The sequence below is a fragment of the Anastrepha obliqua genome, chromosome 2, assembly GCF_027943255.1.
Source record: "Anastrepha obliqua isolate idAnaObli1 chromosome 2, idAnaObli1_1.0, whole genome shotgun sequence".
Classification (NCBI taxonomy): Eukaryota; Metazoa; Arthropoda; class Insecta; order Diptera; family Tephritidae; genus Anastrepha; species Anastrepha obliqua.
Window position 1 is genome coordinate 23,493,154 of NC_072893.1, and position 23,846 is coordinate 23,516,999.

General features: G+C 33.7%; 4 protein-coding genes across 5 annotated transcripts; 3 read left to right on the plus strand and 1 right to left on the minus strand.

Moving 5' to 3' along the window:
- The first annotated feature begins 7,395 nt into the window (after positions 1 to 7,395).
- On the plus strand, positions 7,396 to 8,352 carry LOC129239048 (39S ribosomal protein L22, mitochondrial). Its single transcript, XM_054874318.1, has 3 exons — positions 7,396 to 7,728; positions 7,802 to 8,015; positions 8,076 to 8,352. The coding sequence occupies exons 1-3, from the start codon at positions 7,510 to 7,512 to the stop codon at positions 8,291 to 8,293; spliced, it is 651 nt and encodes a 216-aa protein (XP_054730293.1). The 5' UTR covers positions 7,396 to 7,509; the 3' UTR covers positions 8,294 to 8,352.
- A 36-nt stretch (positions 8,353 to 8,388) lies between these two features.
- LOC129239046 (transcription factor IIIA) lies at positions 8,389 to 9,905 on the minus strand. The gene is made up of 3 exons (XM_054874317.1): positions 9,581 to 9,905; positions 9,227 to 9,522; positions 8,389 to 9,167 (listed from the first exon to the last, which is right to left on the minus strand). The coding sequence occupies exons 1-3, from the start codon at positions 9,761 to 9,763 to the stop codon at positions 8,411 to 8,413; spliced, it is 1,236 nt and encodes a 411-aa protein (XP_054730292.1). The 5' UTR covers positions 9,764 to 9,905; the 3' UTR covers positions 8,389 to 8,410.
- Positions 9,906 to 15,578: 5,673 nt separating this feature from the next.
- Positions 15,579 to 18,702, plus strand: LOC129238700 (NECAP-like protein CG9132). 2 transcript variants are annotated; one of them, XM_054873819.1, is made up of 5 exons: positions 15,579 to 15,781; positions 16,305 to 16,510; positions 16,580 to 16,770; positions 16,853 to 17,058; positions 17,123 to 18,702. In XM_054873819.1, the coding sequence occupies exons 1-5, from the start codon at positions 15,699 to 15,701 to the stop codon at positions 17,181 to 17,183; spliced, it is 747 nt and encodes a 248-aa protein (XP_054729794.1). In that variant the 5' UTR covers positions 15,579 to 15,698; the 3' UTR covers positions 17,184 to 18,702. The 2 variants fall into 2 exon arrangements, with proteins under 2 accessions (XP_054729794.1, XP_054729795.1); XM_054873820.1 differs by lacking the exon at positions 15,579 to 15,781 and adding an exon at positions 15,900 to 16,081.
- A 3,672-nt stretch (positions 18,703 to 22,374) lies between these two features.
- On the plus strand, positions 22,375 to 23,459 carry LOC129236785 (ADP-ribosylation factor-related protein 1). Its single transcript, XM_054871010.1, has 4 exons — positions 22,375 to 22,628; positions 22,686 to 22,938; positions 23,007 to 23,178; positions 23,252 to 23,459. The coding sequence occupies exons 1-4, from the start codon at positions 22,536 to 22,538 to the stop codon at positions 23,334 to 23,336; spliced, it is 603 nt and encodes a 200-aa protein (XP_054726985.1). The 5' UTR covers positions 22,375 to 22,535; the 3' UTR covers positions 23,337 to 23,459.
- Positions 23,460 to 23,846: the final 387 nt, after the last annotated feature.

Genomic DNA, 23,846 nt, shown 5'->3' on the forward strand with positions numbered 1-23,846 from the left:
CCGCCGTTAGACTCTCACGAAATAATAGCAAGGCTTTGCTGCCCTGTCGCTCGCTGAACGTATGTTTCTAAATTGGCTTTATGCTAAAATTTCACTTTGCCCTGCACTTGCCACATGCTTTGCATTTTATTTATACTTTACGTAAATATTCAAGAAATATCGATTTTTTCGCTAACACGCTGCCTGGCCTGAGTGAGGCTGGAAGCCGTCGCTTCTTCAACAATGTGCGTGGGTGGCGAACAAATATTCATACACGCATATTCGCATGTGCACCATCAACTATGTATTTGCCACACTATAAATTGTGCGTCTTGCTTTTACTTTTTCATATCCATGGGTTTTATAATCAATTCACTTAGATTCACTTAGTCAGCGACTTTTGAAAATTTTCTAAATAACAAATTTCGATTTCGATTTTTCCCCACATTCAATCACTTTCCGCTTCAGTCTTACACAATACGCGGAAGCAGTGTTGCTTTGAGGATGTGCTGCTGTTATGTCACCATGGATTTTCCTTTTCACTTTATTCGCCATATTTGTCATGTGCACGTCGTTGTTGCACTCGTATTTGTGAGGCCGATTGTACTATGTGAAAAACTTCTCAAAATATTACAGTCAAATACAAAAGTCAGGCAATATAAAGGAAGATATTGGTGTATAAAAATATACGTTAAGGTTTTTCAGACCGAAATTTAAGGGGGTCTCGAGGCCCTGCAATGAAGAGTTTTTTTGGGGATTGATTGTGACAAATCCTGTGAATATTTAAAAAAAAAATTTTTTTTATTTTAAAGGTACATGTCTTGGCTTTTAAAAAATGGTTTTGACTTTGAAAAAAATTAACACCCGCGACCTTGAAATGGCGCTGAAGACGTCCACCTCCAAACGAAACAGGTCTCCATTTTGGTCACGGTTTTTCCACCTGGGTAATCAGAAAGCAAAAATTAGATATGCGTTGTCTTCAGAGTTGCCCTGGTTAAGTTTTCCCGTGACAGATTTTTTTTTTTAATTTTTTTCAAAAGTTATGCAACAATTTGCAAAAAAAATTTTTTTTTGCTCATTTTTTGAACTTTAAAAGGTTATAAAAATGGAATGAAAAAAAATTTCAAAAATCGTACACGGGGAAACTTAGCAGTAAGTTTTCCGAACCTTTTAAGACCAAAACCATTGAAATCGGAGTATAACTACTATGAAAAGTGTGACCAAAATTCTTAAAAAACACGATTTTCGGGGAAACGCGTTTAAAGATAAAGTTTATGATAAAACGGCCGGAGGAGGGTACACTTCGGTGCCCAGAAAAATGTGAAAAAATGCGATTTTCAAAAAATCCTTTCTGTGGCGTATTCTCGCATACACATACAACAAAATTATGCAAAAAAAAAAAACGATTTTTTTTTCGCTGGAGACCAGAAGACCCCCTTAATAGTCAAAAATAAATAAATAATTGGCGCGTACACCCTTTTTAGGTGTTTGGCCGAGCTCCTTCTCCTATTTATGGCGTGCGCCTTGCTGTTATTCTACAAATGGAGGGGCCCACAGTTTCAAGCCGACTCTAAACGGCAAATGCTTTTTTATGACCATAGTTTTCATGACAGAAATACACTCGGAGGCTTGCCATTGCCTGCTGAGAGACAACCGCCTTTTCTATCACTAAAGTTACAACTCGAGTATTCGGCAATGCTTTCCAAGTATTTTGTTTTTGTAAAATTTCCCAAATAAGGAATAAACTAATATCCAGTTACTGAGAGGCTGAACGGGTACGCTGAACAAATATTAGGCGAGTAGCAACGTAGTTTTGGAAGGTCGACGGCCCGTCAAAGCTTTGCCAAAGTTTTAAAAAGCTTTGAAAGTAAAATTAACTTGCATGCGCTCTTTATAGATTTTGACGTGATAACGTCTTATAATTCGATTTAACAGGCTGCATGCACGAAAAAATGTGTCGTTACCTTGCTCATTAGTGTTACCTTGCTCATTGCCGTTACCTTGCTCATTTGTCGTTACCTTGCTCATTGCCGTTACCTTGAATGAACTGCAAACGAAAGCGCGAAACGAACGACAAAGCAAACGAACGGCAACGTTCGATATCTTGCTCTCTCCTACTTAAGTGAGCGTATATGTGTATGTATATGCGCATATGCACATATATATTCACGTTTTTGTATTTGCATATGCCTTCTTATTGATTATTATTAATTTGATTTACTTGAAGAATTTAAAATAAAACCAAGTTTGTTAATAATACCTGTTGTCTTAATGTTATTATTATTTTTTGACGCGATAACGTCTTATAATTCAATGTAGCCGGCTGCACGCACCAAAAAATGCGTCGTTATCTTGCTCATGCGTCGTTACCTTGCTTGAACAGCATGTTATGTTATGTTATGTTATGTTATGTTATGTTATGTTATGTTATGTTATGTTATGTTATGTTATGTTATGTTATGTTATGTTATGTTATGTTATGTTATGTTATGTTATGTTATGTTATGTTATGTCATGTTATGTTATGTTATGTTATGTTATGTTATGTTATGTTATGTTATGTTATGTTATGTTATGTTATGTTATGTTATGTTATGTTATGTTATGTTATGTTATGTTATGTTATGTTATGTTATGTTATGTTATGTTATGTTATGTTATGTTATGTTATGTTATGTTATGTTATGTTATGTTATGTTATGTTATGTTATGTTATGTTATGTTATGTTGTGTTGTGTTGTGTTGTGTTGTGTTGTGTTGTGTTGTGTTGTGTTGTGTTATGTTATGTTATGTTATATTATGTTATGTTAATGTTAACTCATTCTCTATATCCATACAAAATATCTATCAAACAAATAAAATTAAAATTTTCTTTTGAAAAATGCAACCATTCAATCAGTATTTTCTTATGATGTTATCACGTTAAACTATCGTCAGTAAACCGACTTTACAGACAACCTCTTTTTTCGATAATATTGAAAGAGGCAAAATTGAATACCTGTCACGCATGCAAGGAATATCTAAAACATTGGCTTCGCTATTAAGTGTAAACAGCCGCCTCTTATAAGACAAAGGGACTTATTCATTCAGAGTTGAAGCAGGGGTAAAGCAGGGAGACGCGTTGTCTACGCTTGTGTTCAATCTGATCCTAGACTATGTATGTACTTATGTATATTCACCAAAACTTCAAAATAAGTGGCTTTGCTGATGATCTGTTTTTTTTTTTTTTGTGGGTGAGGTAGAGTTCAAATACATTCGCACTTACAGCGACCGTCGTCTACTGCGTCGTGTGATGTAGCCACTAAAACGATCCCTCCTCTCCTTCTGGGGAGACACCCTTTCCGAGACTGATTTCTATATTACTTCGGGTGGGCCCAGAACAGCACCCATAAAGGACCAATTCCAATCATCCACCTCTGGACCCACCATATTTGTTGCCAGCTTTCATGCTACAGGCTCGTCTTCTTGTGTCTCTATCTGTGCGGCTTCGCTTTGTTGTACTGTGTCGAGGTCAATCTTTTTTTTTTCATAGTACATTGTCGATGTATTTCTTTACCGCGTTTCAGCTATCCTCGGGTTCGAGCATTTTGTTGATTATGTTACTCTGCACGATGTCTCCAATCCGCTCCCTCAGAGCATTTCTGCCATCTGTCCCAGCTAAAAAATGTGTGTTCAGCTTCATCGCTCAGCGCTTCGCAGTACATGCACTTGAAATCGGTTACCTTGCCCATGCGTTATAGGTATCTCCGGAAGTATTCGTGGCCCGAGAGGAACTGAATTAAGAAGTACTTCACTTCCCCGAAGTTCCTTTATACCCATTTTTCAATTGATGGAATAAGTTTTGCCGTCCATCTGCCACTCGGTTCAGTTTCCCATCGGCTTTGCCACCGCAGCATGGTCCGGCATCTCTGTTATGAGAAGCTAGTGTTTCTTCTTGGAGTCCCAAGCATCCATTCGTTCCCGTACCATGAGGTCGACGGGTATCTGCCCGCTGATCACAAAAATTGCTGCGCCTGAGACAAGGCGGTAGGCTGAGACAACTCTGAGGGCCGCAGTTCGTTGTACAGCCTCCAGTGCTTTGAGAGTGGCTTTGCAGTTTAGCACAATTTCCCATACTTGGCTGCCGTACAGGAGAATTGAGTGTGTGGGTGACCTGGTCATCCTCACGAACAATATGATTGTTCTAAAAGAAATATACCAAGCACTTCAAATAAAAGCAAAATTCTTTGGATGAAAGATCAATGAAAGCTAAACGAAATACCTCGCAAGACTTAAGACGTTGAGAAAAGCGACAGAGCTTACAATCGATTATCATAAATTTGAAAGCGTGGATCAAATTAAATATCTAGGACTGCTTCTCAGTAGAACGCATAAAACACCGATTGCTAGCCAAGAATGTGTGCAGGCTGCAAACAGAGCATATTTAGCCACGTTAACCCCTTGCCGTGCTTTAACGAGTCTGACTTGTGATACAAATTTTGGTCCAAACCTGAATATGACGAGCCAAGCTCGTGAAAAGATCGTCGGACCAAAAATAAATATCACGAGCCGAGGTCATCTACAGTCAGTCGAATCAAACATAAACTTCACGAGCCCGGGTCGTAATTGAATGTTAGTTTCTATCGGTACGCCTAGCGGTATCGTGCGGTTTGTTAAATCGCAGCTCATCCGGTGACTAGGACACGTTTGCAGAAAGCCAGATGAAAAAATACCTCGCAAAGTTTTGGATGCACGCTTGTATGGTGAAAAGCGAAGAGGGCGACGCGGAAAAGATGATTAGATGACGTTGAAGACGTTGAGCGACCAACTACCGTAGTATGGCTATGGACCGAAATGCATGGAGAAAAATTATGGAGGAAGCTAAGGCTCACACCGAACTTTAGTGCTGTGCATGATGATGATGATCCCAAAGTAAGAGCTTTTCGCGTTCGCGTACACAAAACGCCAACAAAGTAAGAGAAATTGAAAGAGTGAAGTGGCATTTCATTTTGAGGGGAAGCTGACAGTCGCTACTAGAAACATTTTTGCCAATTTCAATTGAATTTTTGTTGAAATATTGATCTGATTCAAGTTAATACCTTTTTGAATAAACTCTTACGAATTTTAGATCTTCTTTATTATAATATTAATTATTTTATTAGTAACAGCATGATTTTTTCATTACATGAATATCTCGACGTTTTATCGACACCCGGTATCCATCATGCTCCGCTTACTTTGTAATTCGAATCTTATGAGTTCAAATCCGACAGTTCAAATCCAAAGGACAGATATTTTTTGTGAGGAGAGTTTTCATGGAGGTTTACGGTTGTCTGCCGAGGAACGACCGTAATTCAAAAATCTTGTTTCTATCATTTCAGTATTTCATACACGAATATGCGAACCTAGGCACTTCCGAATGATAGTCAAACACTAATCATTCGGCTACGGTGGCGGATTTTTTTATACAAACTACAGTTTCGATTCAATTAATGATGCCATTGTCTAACTTGACTGGGATGCGTTGTTTACTGTAGTCGAAGTATTCGAATGTTTTGATATTTTGAAGCCTAAAATAAATGAAATTTATATACATACATATTATACCACTAATGCCGGCTTGAAATTACTCTGACATGGGTTCCCGGTCATAGGAACATACGGGGTAATGAGATAGCAGATGAGCTAACAAGAAAAGGTTCGACACTAGACATAGCAGAACCGGTGGCACTCTCCACCCCACGCAACACATTAAAAGCATCCATTGGTTCACACTATCATGCTTTAGCCGAAAGAAGATGGAAGCAATTAACTGCATTTATTACAACAAAAAACACATGGCCGTCGTACAAAATCCAACGGGCGAATGATCTGTTAGGATGCTCTCGGCCAAACATCTCACGCATCACTGCAACCCTTACAGGCCATTGGAAAGTAGGGGATCATGCAGCTCGACTCAACCTACCCTTCAATCCTATCTGCAGAAGCTAGAAGGAGCGAAGGAAAGTCTCTTCCACTACTTATGTGAATGTCCAGGGCTATCAAGGGCACGACTCCACTCCTTCGGCAAGCCTTTCTTGCAGCGAATTAATGAGATCTCAGACTCGAGATAAAGAATTTGCTGGACCTCACTAAATGGATCTGACTTAGGAAACAAAAAAAAAAAACATCATCACACGACAACAGTGGTAGTAAAACGGTGCTGGTCACTAATTAGGATTATTTCAGTGGAAAAACTGAACCACTTCGACAACAACAACAACAACCACTAATCCCTACCATACAATATAGATATAAGAGTCCACCGTAGCCGAATAGGTTGGTGCGTGACTACCATGCGGAATTCTCGGTGAAAATGAAGAAAACGTTTATTCTAATAGCGGTCGCCCTACCTACGAATGTATGTCTGCCATGAAAAAGCTCCTCATAAATTTATCTGCCGTTTGGAGTCGGCTTGAAACTGTAGGTCCCTCCTTTTGTGGAACAACATCAAGACGCGCATATCACAAATAGGAGGAGGAGCTCGGTCAAACACCCAGAAAGGGTGTACGTGCCAATTATATATGTATATAAGAATCCAAGGTATACTAAAGAATTAAGGGCACTGAAAAATTCGAGGAAGAAATGTTTTTAAAAATTTCAAATGTCAAATTCTTCTCTCTATATGGAAGGATACTTGTGTATTTTGTCTTTGTACTTCAAAAGGTTAAGTGAAATTCTTAAGAGAAACAAAGTTCTATAATTTGAGTCAGCCAAAAAATGAACCCCCAAGGCTTTTTGAAGATGCATCATCAATATGCTCAAGCATTCCATACACAATTTTTTTTAACGAAATGGAAGCCCATTCTTCTTTAGAAGCTACTAATCAATTTGCCGATTTTTCAACATATTTTCTATAATTTTAAGAACAAATGCGAGATAATAGCAAGCTATAAATAGACTAATTCCTTCAAATCAAAATTTCTTCCAAAGTTTTGTTTACATTATTTTGGTGCTTGGTACATGCATTTGAATGTATAATTTTGTTGAATTTTTCTAACCTAAAATTGTGTACTTAAAAGCTATATTCATCAATCAATTCATTTTTATATCCACCTACACCTTACTTTCTTTTTCCTTTTTCTTCATTATTATTTTTTTCACAAAATTTCCCATTTGCCACGAAAAACTTACAATAAAAAGATATTGATTATAAATTATAATTATAAAAAATAAATGGTTTCTTTGTTGATTAAAATAAAAAAAAATTAAATATAAAGATCAGAATCCTTATACCTACAAGCGTTTTTCAAGCATGTAACTTTTTGTTGTTGCTTTTTTAGCATAAATTTAAAAACTCACAAATTAGTTTTATTAGAATTGAATTACACCCTGTGGTTTCTTTGTCCTGTTACAACACTAGCAGTACAGTTAAAATCAGCTGTTATCAGCTGTCAATGCACATCAAAGGCCAATCGGGCTCCATAACAATTTCTTTTGGGTTATGTCGTAATTTTGCTTGTTTTTGTCTTTCTCTAAATTAACTTAAAAGTATTTACTTTACTAAAAACAATGAATTCGTTAGTGCGGCAGATGATGCGTTTCAGTCTTACACAACAAAATCTGTTGCAAGGTTCGTGTAAACTGCTACTCGCCGCAACTAACAGCCTGCACACTTCCGACGCGCTAAACTCTAATTGGAATAAAGCAAATTACGGACCACGCAAGTGGCTGCAGTACAATAAAGTAGTCCATCCACCACAAAAGCCAGATGAAGAGCCACGAAAGGCGGTAAGTTATTGCTATGCCAGAGAAAACTTGCAATTAATTTAATTTGTTTTTTTTTTTTAACTTCTTCATATAGTATGTCTGCCATTTGCGCACCAACATTAAATATAGTCCAGATAAAATGTGGTATATCGCTTCGTTTGTGCGTGGCATGTCCGTCGATGAAGCCGTGAAGCAGTTAAGCTTCGTTTTGAAGAAAGGCGCCACACATGTCAAGGAGGTGATACAAGAAGCACAAGAAATGGCTGTGCGCCAACACAATGTGGAATATAAAAGCAATTTATGGATTGGTATGCAAAATTTGATTATCAACAAATGCATATCACAATCAATTATTCTATAATTTACAGCTGAATCTTTTGTGGGCAAAGGACGTTATTTCCGCGGTGTGCGCCGACATGCGCGTGGACGTACGGGGAGGGTTGAATACAAGCATTGCCACTATTTCGTGCGTTTGGAAGAGGGTGAGCCACCCAAGGACTATTATCTGCCTGTGCAAACACCTGAACAGCAGTTGGAAAAATGGATCGAGCAAATGCGTAAACGCAAGATCACGAATTCCCTTTAGAAATTTGTGCTTAATTAATGTAATTTCATTGTTGCAATAAAGTGAATTTTTAATTATAATCTGTTTAAGTACGTACATTTTGCAGCTAACTAAATAAAATAATATATATTACAAATACTATGCATCGGTCAAAATTGCGCTCATCAATGTTTCCAGCCCATTTTCGATTGGTTTTGTGATTTCGGGTTGTTGCTTTCGCGCAAATTTTGCAAGTGGCAAATCATCTTCGCTATCATCGCTCTCACTATGTTGTTCAACTAACATTTTTCCAGCCATATCCAACGCGTCATCTTCACGTTCTCTTAATAATTTATCTAAATTTTTGTCCACAACAACGCCGCTAAATCTTGATAGATTCGATATAATTGACCGGCCAGCGTCCTTACGTTTTTTACGCGCCACTTTGGGCTTGTTCTTTTTCTGTTGAATCACATTTGTACCTTCAATGGCTGGACGTTTATGTTCACGCTCTAAGTGCTTTGCCAAGTTTTGTCCACTGCTGAAAACACGCTCACAACCGTCCTCAGTGCACTCAAAATGTTTGCCATCGTGCGCAACGCGCATGTGCTGCCTCAGATTTCGTTCATACGCATAACTGCGTTCACAGGTTTGGCATTTGAAAATCATTTTCTTCTCGCTATCCATGTGCTTCGCCGCTATATGCTTTTGCAATTCACTTGGTCTGCCATATACACGCTCGCAATTTTCACACTGGTAAAACTTTCGCCCATGTTGCTTCACCTTGCAATGCTTCACATATTGCGTCCATTTATTAAACTGCATTTCGCAGTTGGCACAAATGTACACTTTACAACAAGAGATATGCCGGTCATGTTGCCATTGCTGATAGAATCCCCTTGCACACTTCTCGCAACTGTAAGATAATTGCATTTTTACATACATTACAAACACAATAACAATTCTTAAACTCACGTATACGGATAATCGCCAGTGTGTTTTTGTATTTCGTGCCTTCGCAATTTCAGTTTCTGCGTGAACTTTTCTGCACAGAATTTGCATGAATAGATCTTTGGATTTTCATGGACTTCACGTATGTGGCGACGCATGTTGGTCTCAGTTTGAAACATTTTCAAACAACCGGGTATTTGGCAAGGCACATTTTTCTCTGCCGGCGCAACGCGTTCATGCGTTGTACGCAAGTGGCGCTTCAAATGTGTCAAAATGGAATAGACCTTATCGCAACCATCATAGATGCAGTAATGTTTTTTCTGAAAAGCAAAATAAATTCGGTTACATATTTTATGCTTTTGTTTTAGTAAGACTTACTATTCCTGTGTGATGGAATTCATGTTGATCCAATTTATCTAACCGCTTAAAACTCTGACTGCAGCCTTCAATACTACAAACGTATTTGGGACCACTGCTGTTGCGTCGAAGCTTTGGTACTTCCTTAAATGAAATAACACTTTCCAAATCGCTGTCTGAGTTTGCTTGGTTTCCTGGAGTCATCTTATTAGAGTTGGAGACACTCTTTTTTTATTTAACTTACACCTCCACACTTCTTGAGCAACTTTTGATTATTTTGACTTTTGTATACAGCATGGACAAACTAACAAAATCACACGCGAAGTTTATATGTCAACAAATAAGTTCGACGAAGAAGTGTTGGTAAGCGAATGCCAAAGTGATTGCCAGATTGTTCAGCAAAAAGCAATACATTGTTTAATCACAAGAATGATAGAAACAAGATTACGCCCATCAGAGAGTGCGTGACGTCACGTTTGCCAAGTTGTGCAGTGTTGCCAACCATTAGCTCTTCACAATAAATTAAGTGATTTTTTATACCCAAAATGTGAACATTTTGAAGTTTCGTGTTTGTTTCTTTTTTTTTAATTTAAAGCTACCGAAACTTTAAGTTAAAAAAAAAACTGTATTATTATACAAAAGAAGGTTAAAAAAGGCCACTCTCAGAAGATTTTAGTGCTAATGAAAATTAGTTGGTTCTCATAAAATTTTATATTTTGAAAGCGTGAATTTAATTTTTTGCTCTTTTTAAGGTTATGCAAGCATACTAAATGTCTCTCTCTCAACTCTTCTTAAGATTGAAAACCTTTTTACACATTTTAAAAAGCGTTTGAATTTACTGAATGTGAATTAAAACCATAGAGGTGTAATCGCTTCGTCCGGTTCTCAATCCTTAGTGGGACATAGGGCATCAAGAGGTGTATTCATAGTAAAAATAAGCAAAAAAATTCCAGAAAATACTGAAGAAAACATAACGACATTTTTCCAAAAAGAGTACCTTATATTGTTACATAACCTGAAATATAGCAAATAAGTCGTTCCCTTAACAAAAGAGTTTATTTTAACAAAAAAAATTTATAAATTAAATTGTACATATCCATAACACATTTAAAAAAAACTGTTATTTTAAAGACAATTTATCACGCATACAAAGTTCTCTAAGTAATTCCATAAAACTTTGGTATTTTATTTTCTTTAAATGGGCATTTTAGTGCGTTTTTATATACACAGCTAGGCAACACTGCAGTAGCGATAGAGAGATTTGATTGCTGAAAGCAGAAAAACACCAACAACAACTGCAATCGCGGGCAATGCGACCAGATGTCAAAAAAAGTAAAGCTAAAAAGAGCTGAGTGAATTACTGAACTAATTTAAAAAAAATGTATATCTTACAAAATTATAAACATTACTTTTAATTAGAACAGGCTAGAAAAATGTCATGAAAAAAGAACTAAAACACCGAGATTAAATATCAAAAAAAAAAACTATGCTAAATCAAGTTACGAAGATGGTAATCTGGCCATGCTGGTGCTAATACGACGTCACTCATTGTCAAATTCGCTGAGAGCAAAGTAACGGTAACACGATAGGCGCCATCTTATTATTATTTCCATCATGATTTAATCATATATTTGATTTATTATAACATCTTGATAAAGGCCTTAACAGTAAAGTGTGACACAGAACAAAAATGTAGTGTAATTATTTTCCAATCCATTAAATCGTTTCTGTAAGAAATCGGCAAAGTTGTCGAACATAATGTGTTTCTATAAGTATTAATCGGCAAAATGTGGAACAGCGAGAGAAAGGGTATATCAATTGAACAGGAATACGTGAAATTAAATCAACAATTGCCTGTGGCAACATAGAGAAAGGTAAAAGTACGTTCACATATGCAGTAATTAGCTATAAATCTACAAAATTAATCTACCCGTTCACATGTGGCAGATTACCTCAAAAATTGACAATCAGCTGTTAATACTGCTTTGAAAAGTTTTTCTTCATAGAAATTGCTTTGGTGGAATAATTCGAGTTTTTGATTTGTTTAATTATTATTAACGACATGAAGAAAAGACAAGGAGAAGAAGATAATAGCTAATTTAATTGCGCAATTGCCTACTAGTAATAAACAAATAAACAGTTGGAGGAAACCCGTAAACGACGTTTACTGAGGTTTCAAAAAGTTACAGCAGCAATACACATACGAGATTCGATATTACATTTTATAATAAGTAATAACAGGGCTAAGGGTTTATGGACACACGCTTTTTCTGAAATATGAATGCATAATTAATAATACCTAACAAACTTTTTATTAGAATTATGTCTACAAACCTTTTTTCTTTGCTGGCATCCATTTTAATTAGTTTTTACTTTGAGGTTTTTCTCTAAACTCGTAAAAATAATGATCAATTACACAGTAAACACAGGGTTGTATGTGAAAGGGTATGGCTATTATCTAGGATTATTTTATAATCTCAGATTTCGTGAGGAAAAAATTTTGTATATGTATTTGTATGTTTACAATAGTACTTTTTTTTTTGTTTTGAAGTTTTGCTTAAGTCAAGTTGAAAGATAATACATATATTAATGCTATTTTTTTACTTTTGTAAAATAAAAAATTATTGGAAATCATCATTTTCTTGGGCCACTGACTACCCCTAACCTCTTAAAAAAAAGAGGTTGTCTGTAAAGTCGTTTTACTGACGATAGTTTAACGTGATAACGTCATAAGAAAATACTAATTGAATGGTTGCATTTTTCAAAAGAAAATTTTAATTTTATTTGTTTGATAGATATTTTGTATGGATATAGAGAATGAGTTAACATTAACATAACATAATATACTTTAACATAACATAACATAACATAACATAACATAACATAACATAACATAACATAACATAACATAACATAACATAACATAACATAACATAACATCACATAACATAACATAACATAACATAACATAACATAACATAACATAACATAACATAACATAACATAACATAACATAACATAACATAACATAACATAACATAACATAACATAACATAACATAACATAACATAACATAACATAACATAACATAACATAACATAACATAACATGACATAACATAACATAACATAACATAACATAACATAACATAACATAACATAACATAACATAACATAACATAACATAACATAACATAACATAACATAACATAACATAACATAACATAACATAACATAACATAACATAACATAACATAACATAACATAACATAACATAACATAACATAACATAACATAACATAACATAACATAACATAACATAACATAACATAACATAACATAACATAACATAACATATCATAACATAACATAACATAACATAACATAACATAACATAACATAACATAACATAACATAACATAACATAACATAACATAACATAACATAACATAACATAACATAACATAACATAACATAACATAACATAACATAACATAACATAACATAACATAACATAACATAACATAACATGCAGTTCAAGCAAGGTAACGACGCATGAGCAAGATAACGACGCATTTTTTGGTGCGTGCAGCTGGCTACATAGAATTATAAGACGTTATCACATCAAAAAATAATAATAACATTAAAACAACAGGTATTATTAATAAACTTGGTTTTATTTTAAATTCTTCAAGTAAATCAAATTAATAATAATCAATAAGAAGGCATATGCAAATACAAATACGTGAATTTATATATGTACATATGCGCATATACATACACATATACGCTCACTTAAGTAGGAGAGAGCAAGATGTCGAACGTTGCCGTTCGTTTGCTTTGTTTGCTTTGTCGTTCGTTCCGCGCTTTCGCTTGCAGTTCATTCAAGGTAACGGCAATGAGCAAGGTAACGACAAATGAGCAAGGTAACGCCAAATAAACAAGGTAACGACAAATGAGCAAGGTAACACTAATGAGCAAGGTAACGACAAATAAGCAAGGTAACGACACTTTTTTCGTGCGTGCAGCCGGCTAAATCGAATTATAAGACGTTATCACGTCAAAAATTATTGGAAATAGTCATTTTTTCGGACCTCTGACTACCCCTAACCCCTTAAAAAAAGGCTAAAGGTAAAGTTCCATAGATTACAAAACACTTTGCTAGTTTTTGTTATAAAGCATTCACACATACTCGTATATAATGAACGAAATGTGTGTTGTCCCACCTCAAGAGCGAGGTATATTTTTCATTTCAATTGGTTATAGAAACTCTCTCAATTGAGAATTCGTACTGAAATTGAATGGGACCCGTCGGCTAACTATCACGGTTGTCGATCTATTCGGCAATCCCATGACAGTCTGTTCTAACATACGTTACCAGAATGACCTGGATTTATATACGGTCAAGTACTGTCACTCCAGCATTCCCCGTGCATATGTGGGGAATGCTTTTGCTGCTACAACAAATACAACTACCAAGTATCGTTTAGTGCTTTTTTCGTTTGGCACTTAATATATTTTAGTTACTGCCAAATAAACATATTACCATGTGTAAAAAAAAACAGCGAAACAAGCGAACAGTGGTTTTTATTTATTGTACTTATTTATTGATTTTTTGTTTTTTTGAAGTGAAACTTCTAAGGCGTCGACGGACAAGCGAGAATGGAGAGTAAAATTGCAAGGCCATGCAACGTTTTGGGCATTTTCGTTCCGCGAGAGAGAAAAAAGATGTAACGTAGAGGAAAAGGAGAGCGAGAGAGAGATATGTATATATATATCTTAGATACACTTTCGGCACTTTCGCACTTTTTTTGTTTTGTTAATTTAAAGATATATAAGCTAACACGATTTCATAAAAAAAAATTCAATTTCAGGCTGGGCGTCTACTAACAACTTCCACATTGGATACATTTTCATAGATACCGTTATACATTTATGTTGTGCCTAACTACACTTTTATTAAGAATTTACTTAAGGGGGCAGATACCTGTAAACGGTCATATTTTCCCTGATTGTCATTAAAACTATTTAAAATGAAGAAGTCAATATATTTTTTGCAAAATTGGCATACAGTTTATTTATACATTAAAATAATATACTTTTTTTTATATTTTTTTTTAATCATTTAAAATGTCGAATGTACACTCAATTCTTCCAGGAAGGTCACAATGGAGCTTCTCAATCGGCGGGCATTGTAGCATCGGCGTCAGTGACCTGAATACAAAAAACTAAAAATTTTTTTGTTTATTGATGTCATAACTTTTACCTATATGAATTAAACAAATGAAAAAAAAAACAAAAAAAAATTCGCGGAATAAAATGCTTAAAAAAAATGAATTTTGGGTCGAATTTTCCTACTATTTTTGCTTCGAAAAAATTATTTTTTCGAAAAATTTTCGTAAACTCACATAGAAAGTAATATCATAAAAAAGATGTGTGCAAAATTTAAGGGAGATCGGTCAATAACTTTTCGAGTTATCGTGTACGCCAATTTGAAAAATATAGTTTTGAGAAAAACGCGTCTAAAGTTTGAATACAACGTAACTATACCTCTCCAAGCGCTCGAACGCAAGGAATAGAGTCGTCACGGTTGACGATCTATAATATAAGAAATACTTAAATTTACGTTCTAAAATTTTTTTTGACATATTCTTAAAGGATTATATTAACTTTTATGAAAAAAAATTTTTTTTTTGATATTTTACAGGTATCTGTCCCCTTAATCTCAATAAACCTCGTTTGGAGGATTTTATTAACATATTTTTTTTTATTTTTTTGTGTTCATAAATTTCTATATTCTTTATTGAGTTTGAAAAAAAAAACTACATAAATAAAAATAAATTAAAGCATTTAGTGCCCCAAGCTGCAATAAACATGCTCTGTATATATACATATATATGAATAGCCCTATAATTATGAAATTGCTTTATTTTCGATTAATTAAAATACAATTTTTTTTAAGTAAGTCAAATAGTGCAAAAATTTGAACTACGTCATTGTGTCAATGCAACACTGGTGCTGTGCAAAATACCAACAAACGAGAACCGAAGAAAAAAGGGGGAGTCAACTAAGAAAGCGAAAATCAGAAAAATTAGTTGGAAAGTTATCTGGACAAAATTTGAGCGTAATTTTTTGTAAAAATGGAATACGAAAGCGTTTTGATTGTGAAGCCGGAGGTATTTATTTACAAAATCCCACCACGCGCCAGCAACAGAGGTTACAGGTAAGCTATTCGCGGTGGCGGTGCTCCAGTGGGAAAAGTGTGTTCGTGGAAAATTTGTTCGTTTTCCCCATTTCTTGCTTGCCATTGTTTTTTGTTTTTCATTGCCACTGCCAAGCAACGACGACAAAGAATCTAAGTTGAAAAAAATTTAAATTGCTACTGCTAGCAATGGACCACGTCAACGAGAGCATAGCAAAGTTTACATTAAATTGTGACGAATATCTAAAATAATTCGATGAGATGGTCAATAAAAGAGAGCGCTTTATTGATTGTCCTTAACCGCAGCTTCTTTTCGGCAAGGTTACGTTTCAAGTTCAAAAGCAATTGATTTTTCGGCGTATCAAATCTCTTGTTTGAATAGGATCTTATCAATTTTTATTGGAAATATGAATGCGCCAAGGCCGTTAAATAAACTTTTGCCGCTTTGATGTGCTTTTCGAATTAGTCAAACATTTTAATATTTAAAATACTTTACAAATAATGGTTGTATGTTGTTGTTTTTTTTTCTACTATTTATACACAGAGCTGCAGATTGGAATCTTGGTGAACCCACATGGACTGGCCGCATGCGTTTGGTGGCCAAAGGCACAGCATGCAATCTTAAGCTGGAAGACAAGACGACGGGTGCGCTTTTCGCCAATTGTCCAATTGATACATATCCTGGTGTTGCTATAGAGGCGGTTTCAGACAGTTCCCGTTACTTCGTAATACGTGTGCAGGACGATAACGGTAGTTAACATAAGCAGATGTGAAAATATGTTATATTTTAGAAGATATTATATATTTGTGCTCCCGTAGGCCGCTCCGCCTTTTTGGGTCTCGGCTTTGGTGATCGTTCAGATTCATTCGACTTAAATGTAGCATTGCAGGATCATTTCAAGTGGGTGAAAAACCAGGAACAAATTGAAAAAGAGAAAACGGAACCCAAACAACAGCTTGATTTGGGTTTCAAAGAAGGCGAAACTATCAAAATTAACATGCGAATAACAGTGAGCACTAACGCAATACACAAACAACTTTGGTACCATTAAAATTAATGTGGCTTCTCTTATTTTATATTTTATGCAATAGAAAAAAGATGGTTCTGAGGGCACTGCACGCACTGGCAAAGCTAAACCTTCTTCTGGTATTTTGCCTCCACCGCCAGGTGGCATCGGCAAGATTGCACCACCACCTTCGGGAGCCGGCGGCTCGGTGCGACAAAGTCCGGGAACATCGCCTGCACACAAACCACCTGGCAGTGCAGGCACCGAATGGACGGATTACGCCTCAGCAGGGTAAATTTTGTCGTTGACTCATTCAAAAAAAATGTTAGTAACTTACTATTGTACCTGATTACAGTGGCCAAGGCCAGGCACAACAGCAACAGAATACTACAAATGCAAATTGGGTGCAATTCTAATTAGGTTTAAACAAATATTTACATGCATATAAACATAACTCATTCAGATACACCTACATAACTGCAAATGTGTAATACATACATGCATGTATGCGCATTTGTATGTACGTTAATAACATACTAAAGCTAGCAGGATATAACGACAAGCGAAAAATTAAAATAAAAAAAAAAATAATAATAAAGCTTTTGGCCAGAATCGTACTGCATATAATTTATTGCATTCATGTTAGTAATATTTTGCGCGGGTATATATATATAAATATATGTAACAGTAAACATACGATATCGACAATTTAACGAAATTTATGAAATTAGCAAAGAGTTTAAACGGTAATCAAACCAGTTTATGGTATAGCGAAAATGTAAAAGTAAAGAAAAAGCATGGCAAATGTGTATGTAAAACTTGTTAATGTAATATAAAGTAAAATATTAGAGTTCAGTTTATTAGTAAAATTATATCTTAATTATACAATAAAATTTTTGGAAAACCATACATATATACATACATATACACGAAGAATTATAATATTAAGCTGATTAAGAAATTCAATTAACAAACTTCTCTGATGTAGCATAGCATTAACATGGCATTAATTGTAAATTTGTGTGAAAAATTTATTAACTTACTTTTTGTGCGGTATTTCAAAAATTTGTGCGATTTCAAAAATTAGTTAAATTTGTTTGGTAAGTCAAAAGTACTAACATTATGAAATGTACTTACATCATTTGCGTCGATTATATTCGCCTTATACGATTTTTTTTTTGTTTAATTCACATTTGCATACACATTCCATTTTGTATTATTGTTGGTTTGACGATTGTCTTTTAGCACGAATTATGTTTCAAAAAAAAAAAAACATATAGCTTATTATTCTAGTATTTTCAAAAACTATGTGATCTTTTGTTCGGAAATAAATTGCGTTTGTATTGAGTGATACATATTTACGTGCTTAAATAATTTACGTGATGAATTGCACGCCATCCACCATTATGACTGTAATCAACTGAAAATTGTATTAAATGTAAAAAAGTTCATTATAGAATGTCGCAGCATAGCCTAAAATGTATTTATATCAAGCGCGCGTATTTAGATTGTTCAGCGCTTTTGCAATTACGTAGTGCGTGAATTTATTGAATTTAGTAATATATTTTGTTGCATATTTAAAAGAAGCTCTTTGAGACCCCAATAATCGATTGAAAACTGTTTGCAAATGGCAATAATTGTTTCTATAATCTCATCAAATACTAATTTCAAAGTAACAAGTTTAAAGCCTCAAAATCTAGCAAATAAATGTGAAAAAATATATTTTTATTTTATTACATATTTATGTATGCGCTGGTTTGATTTTGAGGTTATGAGTATGTAAAGTAAATTTTAAAACTAAGTTATGTATGTATTTAAAACTTCAAATTGGTGAATATCGATGCCGAAACTAAGTAAAAACTATTATTTTTATTTACAAAATAAATAAACTTAACTTGAAAAGAAGGAATGCTAAAGAAAGGCATTCCAAACACACATCGATTGATTTCAATGGCATTTTCGGCAGTGAGATTAGGTGGGTATTAGTTAATTTAGGATTATTTGGCATAAATTTGAAATTAATGACTTCAAAGGGTCAACCTGTTGGGATTATTTCGCATAAATTTGAAATTAATGACTTCAAAGGGTTAACTCTTTAGGCTTATTTCGCAATAATTTGAAATTAATGACTTCAAAGGGTGAACCTGTTAGGATTATTTGGCATAAATTTGAAATTAATGAATTCAAAGGGTTAACCTGTGAGGGTTATTTGGTATAAATTTGAAATTAATGACTTCAAAGGGTCAACCTGTTGGGATTATTTCGCGTAAGTTTTTAATTAATGACTTCAAAGGGTTAACCTGTTAGGTTTAGTTCACATAAATTTGAAATTTACGTTTACAAAGGGTTAACCTGTTAGGATTATTTGGCATGAATTTGAAATTAATGAATTCAAAGGGTTAACCTGTGAGGGTTATTTGGTATAAATTTGAAATTAATGACTTCAAAGGGTTAACCTGTTAGCTTTATTTGGCATAAATTTGAAATTAATGACATCGAAGGGTTAACCTCTTGACAAAAGCGCGAAAAAAAAATTTTGTTTCTTTGGCAAAAGCTAAATATTTTTTTTGTTTTCTTTCGCAAAAGCTATATGCTTTTTTTTGTTTTCTTTGGCAAAAGCTAAATTTTTTTTTGTTAATTTTTCTTTCATTGGCAAAAGCTAAATTTTTTTTGTTTTCTTTCGCAAAAGCTAATTTTGTTTTTGTTTTCTTAGGAAAAGCTAAATATTTTGTTTTTTTATTATCTTTCGCAAAAGCAAAATTTTTTTTTTGTTTTCTTGGGCAAAAGCTAAAAATTTTGTTTTGTTTTCTTTGGCAAAAGCTAAACATTTTTTTTTTGTTTTCTTTCGCAAAAGCTATATTCTTTTTTTTTTTTGTTTTCTTTGGCAAAAGCTAAAATTTTTTTTTGTTTTCTTTGGCAAAAGCTAATTTTTTTTTGTTCTTTTTGTATTCATTGGCAAAATATAAAAATTGTTTTTTCTTTGGCAAAAGCAAATTTTTTTTTTTTTGTTTTCTTGGGCAAAAGCTAAAAATATTTTTTTTTGTTTTCTTTCACAAAACCTAAATTCTTTTTTTTTTTGTTTTCTTAGGAAAAGCTAAAATTTTTTTTGTTATCTTTGACAAATGCTGAAATTTTTTTTTTTTCTTTGGCAAGAGCTAAACATTTTTTTTGTTTTCTTAGGCAAAAGCTAACATTTTTTTTTCTTTGTTATCTTTGACAAAAGCTTAATTTTTTTTTTTTTGTTTTCTTTCGCAAAAGCTAATTTTTTTTGTTCTTTTTGTTTCCATTGGCAAAATACAAAAACTTTTTTTTTGTTTTCTTTCGCAAAAGCTACACTTTTTTTGTTTTCTTAGGCAAAAGCTAACATTTTTTTCTTTGTTATCTTTGACAAAAGCTGAAAATTTTCTTTTTCTTTGGCAAAAGCTAACAATGTTTTTTTTTTGTTCTCTTTCGCGAAAGCTAAATTCTTTTTTTTTATTTTGTTTTCTTTGGCAAAAGCTAAATTTTTTTTGTTCTTTTTGTTTTCATTGGCAAAAGCTAAAAATTGTTTTTTCTTTCGCTAAATCTAACATTTTTTCTTTGGCAAAAGCTAATTTTTTTTTTTTTGTTTTCTTTCGAAAAAGCTAAATGTTTTTTTGTTTCCTTTGGCAAAAGATAAAATGTTTGCTTTTTTTTTTTGTTATCTTTCACAAAAGCTGGAAATTTGTTTTTTCTTTGGCAGAAGCTAAACATTTTTTTTTTTTGTTTTCTTTGGCAAAAGCAAACTTTTTTTTTGTTCTTGTTGTTTTCATTACCAAAAGCTAAAAATTTTTGTTTTCGTTGGCAAAAGCAAAAAATTGTTTTTGCTTTTCTTTTGCAAAAGCTAAACAATTTTTTTTGCGTTTTCTTTGGCAAAAGCTAATTTTTTCATTTTTTGTTTTCTTTAGCAAAAACTAAAAATTTGAAGATTTGTGTATTTGAAAGATGTCGTTTTTCAGATTAAAGTAAAAAAATAGATAATTGTATTATTTATTTATTTCCTAAGTTTAGGACTGGTAGCGGCAGGCTAATCACCTACCCTGTCAGAAATCTAATAGATTAAAGTAACCAACCCAAGACAAATGTCTTCTCGAGGCCCTATTGAAAAAAAAAAAAAATTATTTAGCACAAAAGAAATTAAATTTGAATATGATTGACAATTTTTAATATTTTCATGAAAGTTTTTTTTTATAGCAATGACATCTGCAGCGAATTTGTTTCTTTATCTCCCTTTTGAAAATTTGCTTTGGTCGCCCAATCATTGGAGTGAAATTTTCAAAGACTGCTCACGATGGAAAATGGATCCCGTGCAGTAACAATGTAATAACATTTACAGGCTGGTGTTTCTAGAGGCTCCAAACGTCACTTCGTGGAAAACTGGCGCCAAAGATTTCAATGGCAAATATGCAGTAATGTTGCATTGATGTATTTCTTAGGTTCGACGCATCGATATTTTTCGATGCATCGGAGGGCATACCTCCATTTGAGTAGGATTTTTCAAATATTATCACACAATAAAAAAGTTATTAGCAAAATTAACAATTTTTTTTAATTAATTACTATAACTGAGCTAATTGTGTTTCTAACGGACTGTTGAATCGGGTCAAAAATTTTTTCGAAAAACAATAGAAATTATAAGATTTTAAATTCTCCCATAATGTTTAGGTTAGGTTTGATATTATTTTATTATTTATTTATTTATTTACTTATTTATAATTATTATTTATATAATGGAGGATGACCACAAAATATAACCTAAAAATTGAAACTACTCGAGGAAATTGCTTCATTTAAGAAACTTAATTTGTGTAAGTAGGGTGGATAACAAACCTGCAAACAAAAGTTTTTCTATAAAAAACTACAATCCACAATTTTAAAAATTGAAATGATTATTTTTTTGTTATTTTCTTTTCCACAATTTTGAAAATTGAAATAATCATTTTTTTTTTTATTATTTTTGTTTTTGTACAATTGAAAACTTAAATAGCTGCCAATGTATGATACTATAGATGCTAGTTTTCAAAAACACTCAATCGCCTATTTATACATTGAGTGGAAAATGTTCGATGCATCAAGGCAAAACATTGATATTTTTTGTGCATCGATTTTTATCGACGTTTCTAACTGCAGTTTGAGAGGAGCTGCAAAAATACTCTCGCGCAATATTATCTTCCCCTGAGTTCCTGTTTCACTTGGATGCAAATTTTGATATTACAGATTTTTTATGCTTAACTGTTTAGTTTTTTGAGTGAAATATTTAAATAATAGCAAAAGAAGTAGTAAAAATTTGTAGTGAGCAAATAAAAAAAAATAACTGTATACTAATTAGTTAATGAGTTTGCAATTCCAATAGTAAGAAGTTTTAGTTTTTATAAATTTAAATAAGATATGTGGAAATATTTTTTTCTCCATGCAGGAAAGTATTTTGAAGATAGCGCTAATATTTTGTAAATAATGCTAATCAGAAGATGTGTTATCTGGTAAGAATATAATACGGAGCATCTAAATCTAACCAATCCACTCCTATTCAGTCACTCAACACCTACTATTGCCGACAGTAGAGAACTTAAGCCAACCAAAGCATTAACTGAACATACGCCAAAACAAGCATCAGCTGTGTTTGCTATTGGTTGGCAGATTTATTTATTTCGCCTCAATTAGAATTAAAGCTAATATTACAGCCTAAAATTGAATAATTCTGCGATTTGTTAGTGTTGAGCGGAGCATTTTTAACATAATTAACAAATACAATGTATACTCTATTGCACGGCTTCTACAAGTACCTCACACAAAAGGAGGAATACTGTGTAGTAATTTTGGGACTGGACAATGCTGGCAAAACGGTTTGGTTGCTCCGGTTATCGTTGTTTTTATTACCAATATATTTCATTTATATGCAGACTTATCTGGAGGCAGCGAAAACTAAATTTACAAAAAACTACAAGGGTATGAATCCGACGAAGATCACAACAACGGTAGGCTTGAATATTGGCACAATAGACGTAGCAGGTGTGCGATTGAATTTCTGGGACTTAGGAGGCCAGCAAGAGTTGCAATCACTATGGGATAAATACTACCAGGAATCGCATGGTGTAATTTATGTGATAGACTCGAATGATCGCGAACGCATGGATGAATCGAAGGCGATTTTTGGTTAATATAAAATAACAAATTTTCTACTATGCAAAGTGAAGTGAAAATGAGTGCTTGATTACTTGCAGATAAAATGATCAAAAACGAATTGCTCTCAGGGGTGCCACTACTAATTTTAGCCAATAAGCAGGATCTGCCCGATGTAATGGGCGTGCGCGATATCAAACCTGTTTTCCAACAATCTGGCGCGTTAATCGGACGTCGCGATTGTTTGACAATGCCAGTGTCAGCGCTCACAGGGTAGGCAATAAAAATAATGGGGTTTTATAGTACCATGGCAATATTTTGAATTTGTCAACTTATTACACTACAGTGAAGGCGTCGATGAAGGTATTAAATGGTTGGTTGAAGCAATCAAGCGACATTCCATAGTGAGACCGCCACGCGAGAACGATTGATCGAGCGCTTAGTATTTTGTATGCAGCTGTTACAATGGAAAATATGAAACTGTAAATTGTGCATATTTGTGCAAATTTGTATGTGCAAATTTTTATAATAAGTATTTACAAGTATACCATATACATACATACGTTTAGTTATTCGCTTATGGAAAATAACTTTTACTAAATTTTAGTTTTTAGGCGTCATAATAAGTATATTGAAAAATGCAAACAATTTTAAAATTTAATACAATAAAATCAAACATTTTGTAATAAATGCAAAATCACAATTACCATAAGTAGAGAGTGCAGATGGGTGTTTAAAGAGATTATGAGAATATTTCCATACAACCAAACTGTCAACCCCTCTTCAAGCGCAACCACTCTACCTTTGCTGCTTATCAGTTGGTACTCCAATTAATACTTTACCGAGTAGCTGATAAAATGTTGTGACTTTTGTTAAATTCGTACGTTTTATTTTTTCAAGTGTTCCCCATTGCTTGCTCTCTCAAGCCATTTTAACATTAT

Bases quoted from the DNA above. Each gene is read 5' to 3' on its own strand.
- LOC129239048 (XM_054874318.1), top strand. From the start codon at position 7,510: ATGAATTCGTTAGTGCGGCAGATGATGCGTTTCAGTCTTACACAACAA. The intron at 7,729-7,801 runs GTAAGTTATTGC...TTCTTCATATAG, and splicing joins ATGAAGAGCCACGAAAGGCG to TATGTCTGCCATTTGCGCAC. The intron at 8,016-8,075 runs GTATGCAAAATT...TATAATTTACAG, and splicing joins TAAAAGCAATTTATGGATTG to CTGAATCTTTTGTGGGCAAA.
- LOC129239046 (XM_054874317.1), bottom strand. From the start codon at position 9,763: ATGACTCCAGGAAACCAAGCAAACTCAGACAGCGATTTGGAAAGTGTT. The intron at 9,523-9,580 runs GTAAGTCTTACT...TTTGCTTTTCAG, and splicing joins AATTCCATCACACAGGAATA to AAAAAACATTACTGCATCTA. The intron at 9,168-9,226 runs GTGAGTTTAAGA...ATTATCTTACAG, and splicing joins ACTGGCGATTATCCGTATAC to TTGCGAGAAGTGTGCAAGGG.
- LOC129238700 (XM_054873819.1), top strand. From the start codon at position 15,699: ATGGAATACGAAAGCGTTTTGATTGTGAAGCCGGAGGTATTTATTTAC. The intron at 15,782-16,304 runs GTAAGCTATTCG...ATTTATACACAG, and splicing joins GCCAGCAACAGAGGTTACAG to AGCTGCAGATTGGAATCTTG. The intron at 16,511-16,579 runs GTAGTTAACATA...GTGCTCCCGTAG, and splicing joins ACGTGTGCAGGACGATAACG to GCCGCTCCGCCTTTTTGGGT.
- LOC129236785 (XM_054871010.1), top strand. From the start codon at position 22,536: ATGTATACTCTATTGCACGGCTTCTACAAGTACCTCACACAAAAGGAG. The intron at 22,629-22,685 runs GTTTGGTTGCTC...ATTTATATGCAG, and splicing joins TGGACAATGCTGGCAAAACG to ACTTATCTGGAGGCAGCGAA. The intron at 22,939-23,006 runs GTTAATATAAAA...GATTACTTGCAG, and splicing joins TGAATCGAAGGCGATTTTTG to ATAAAATGATCAAAAACGAA.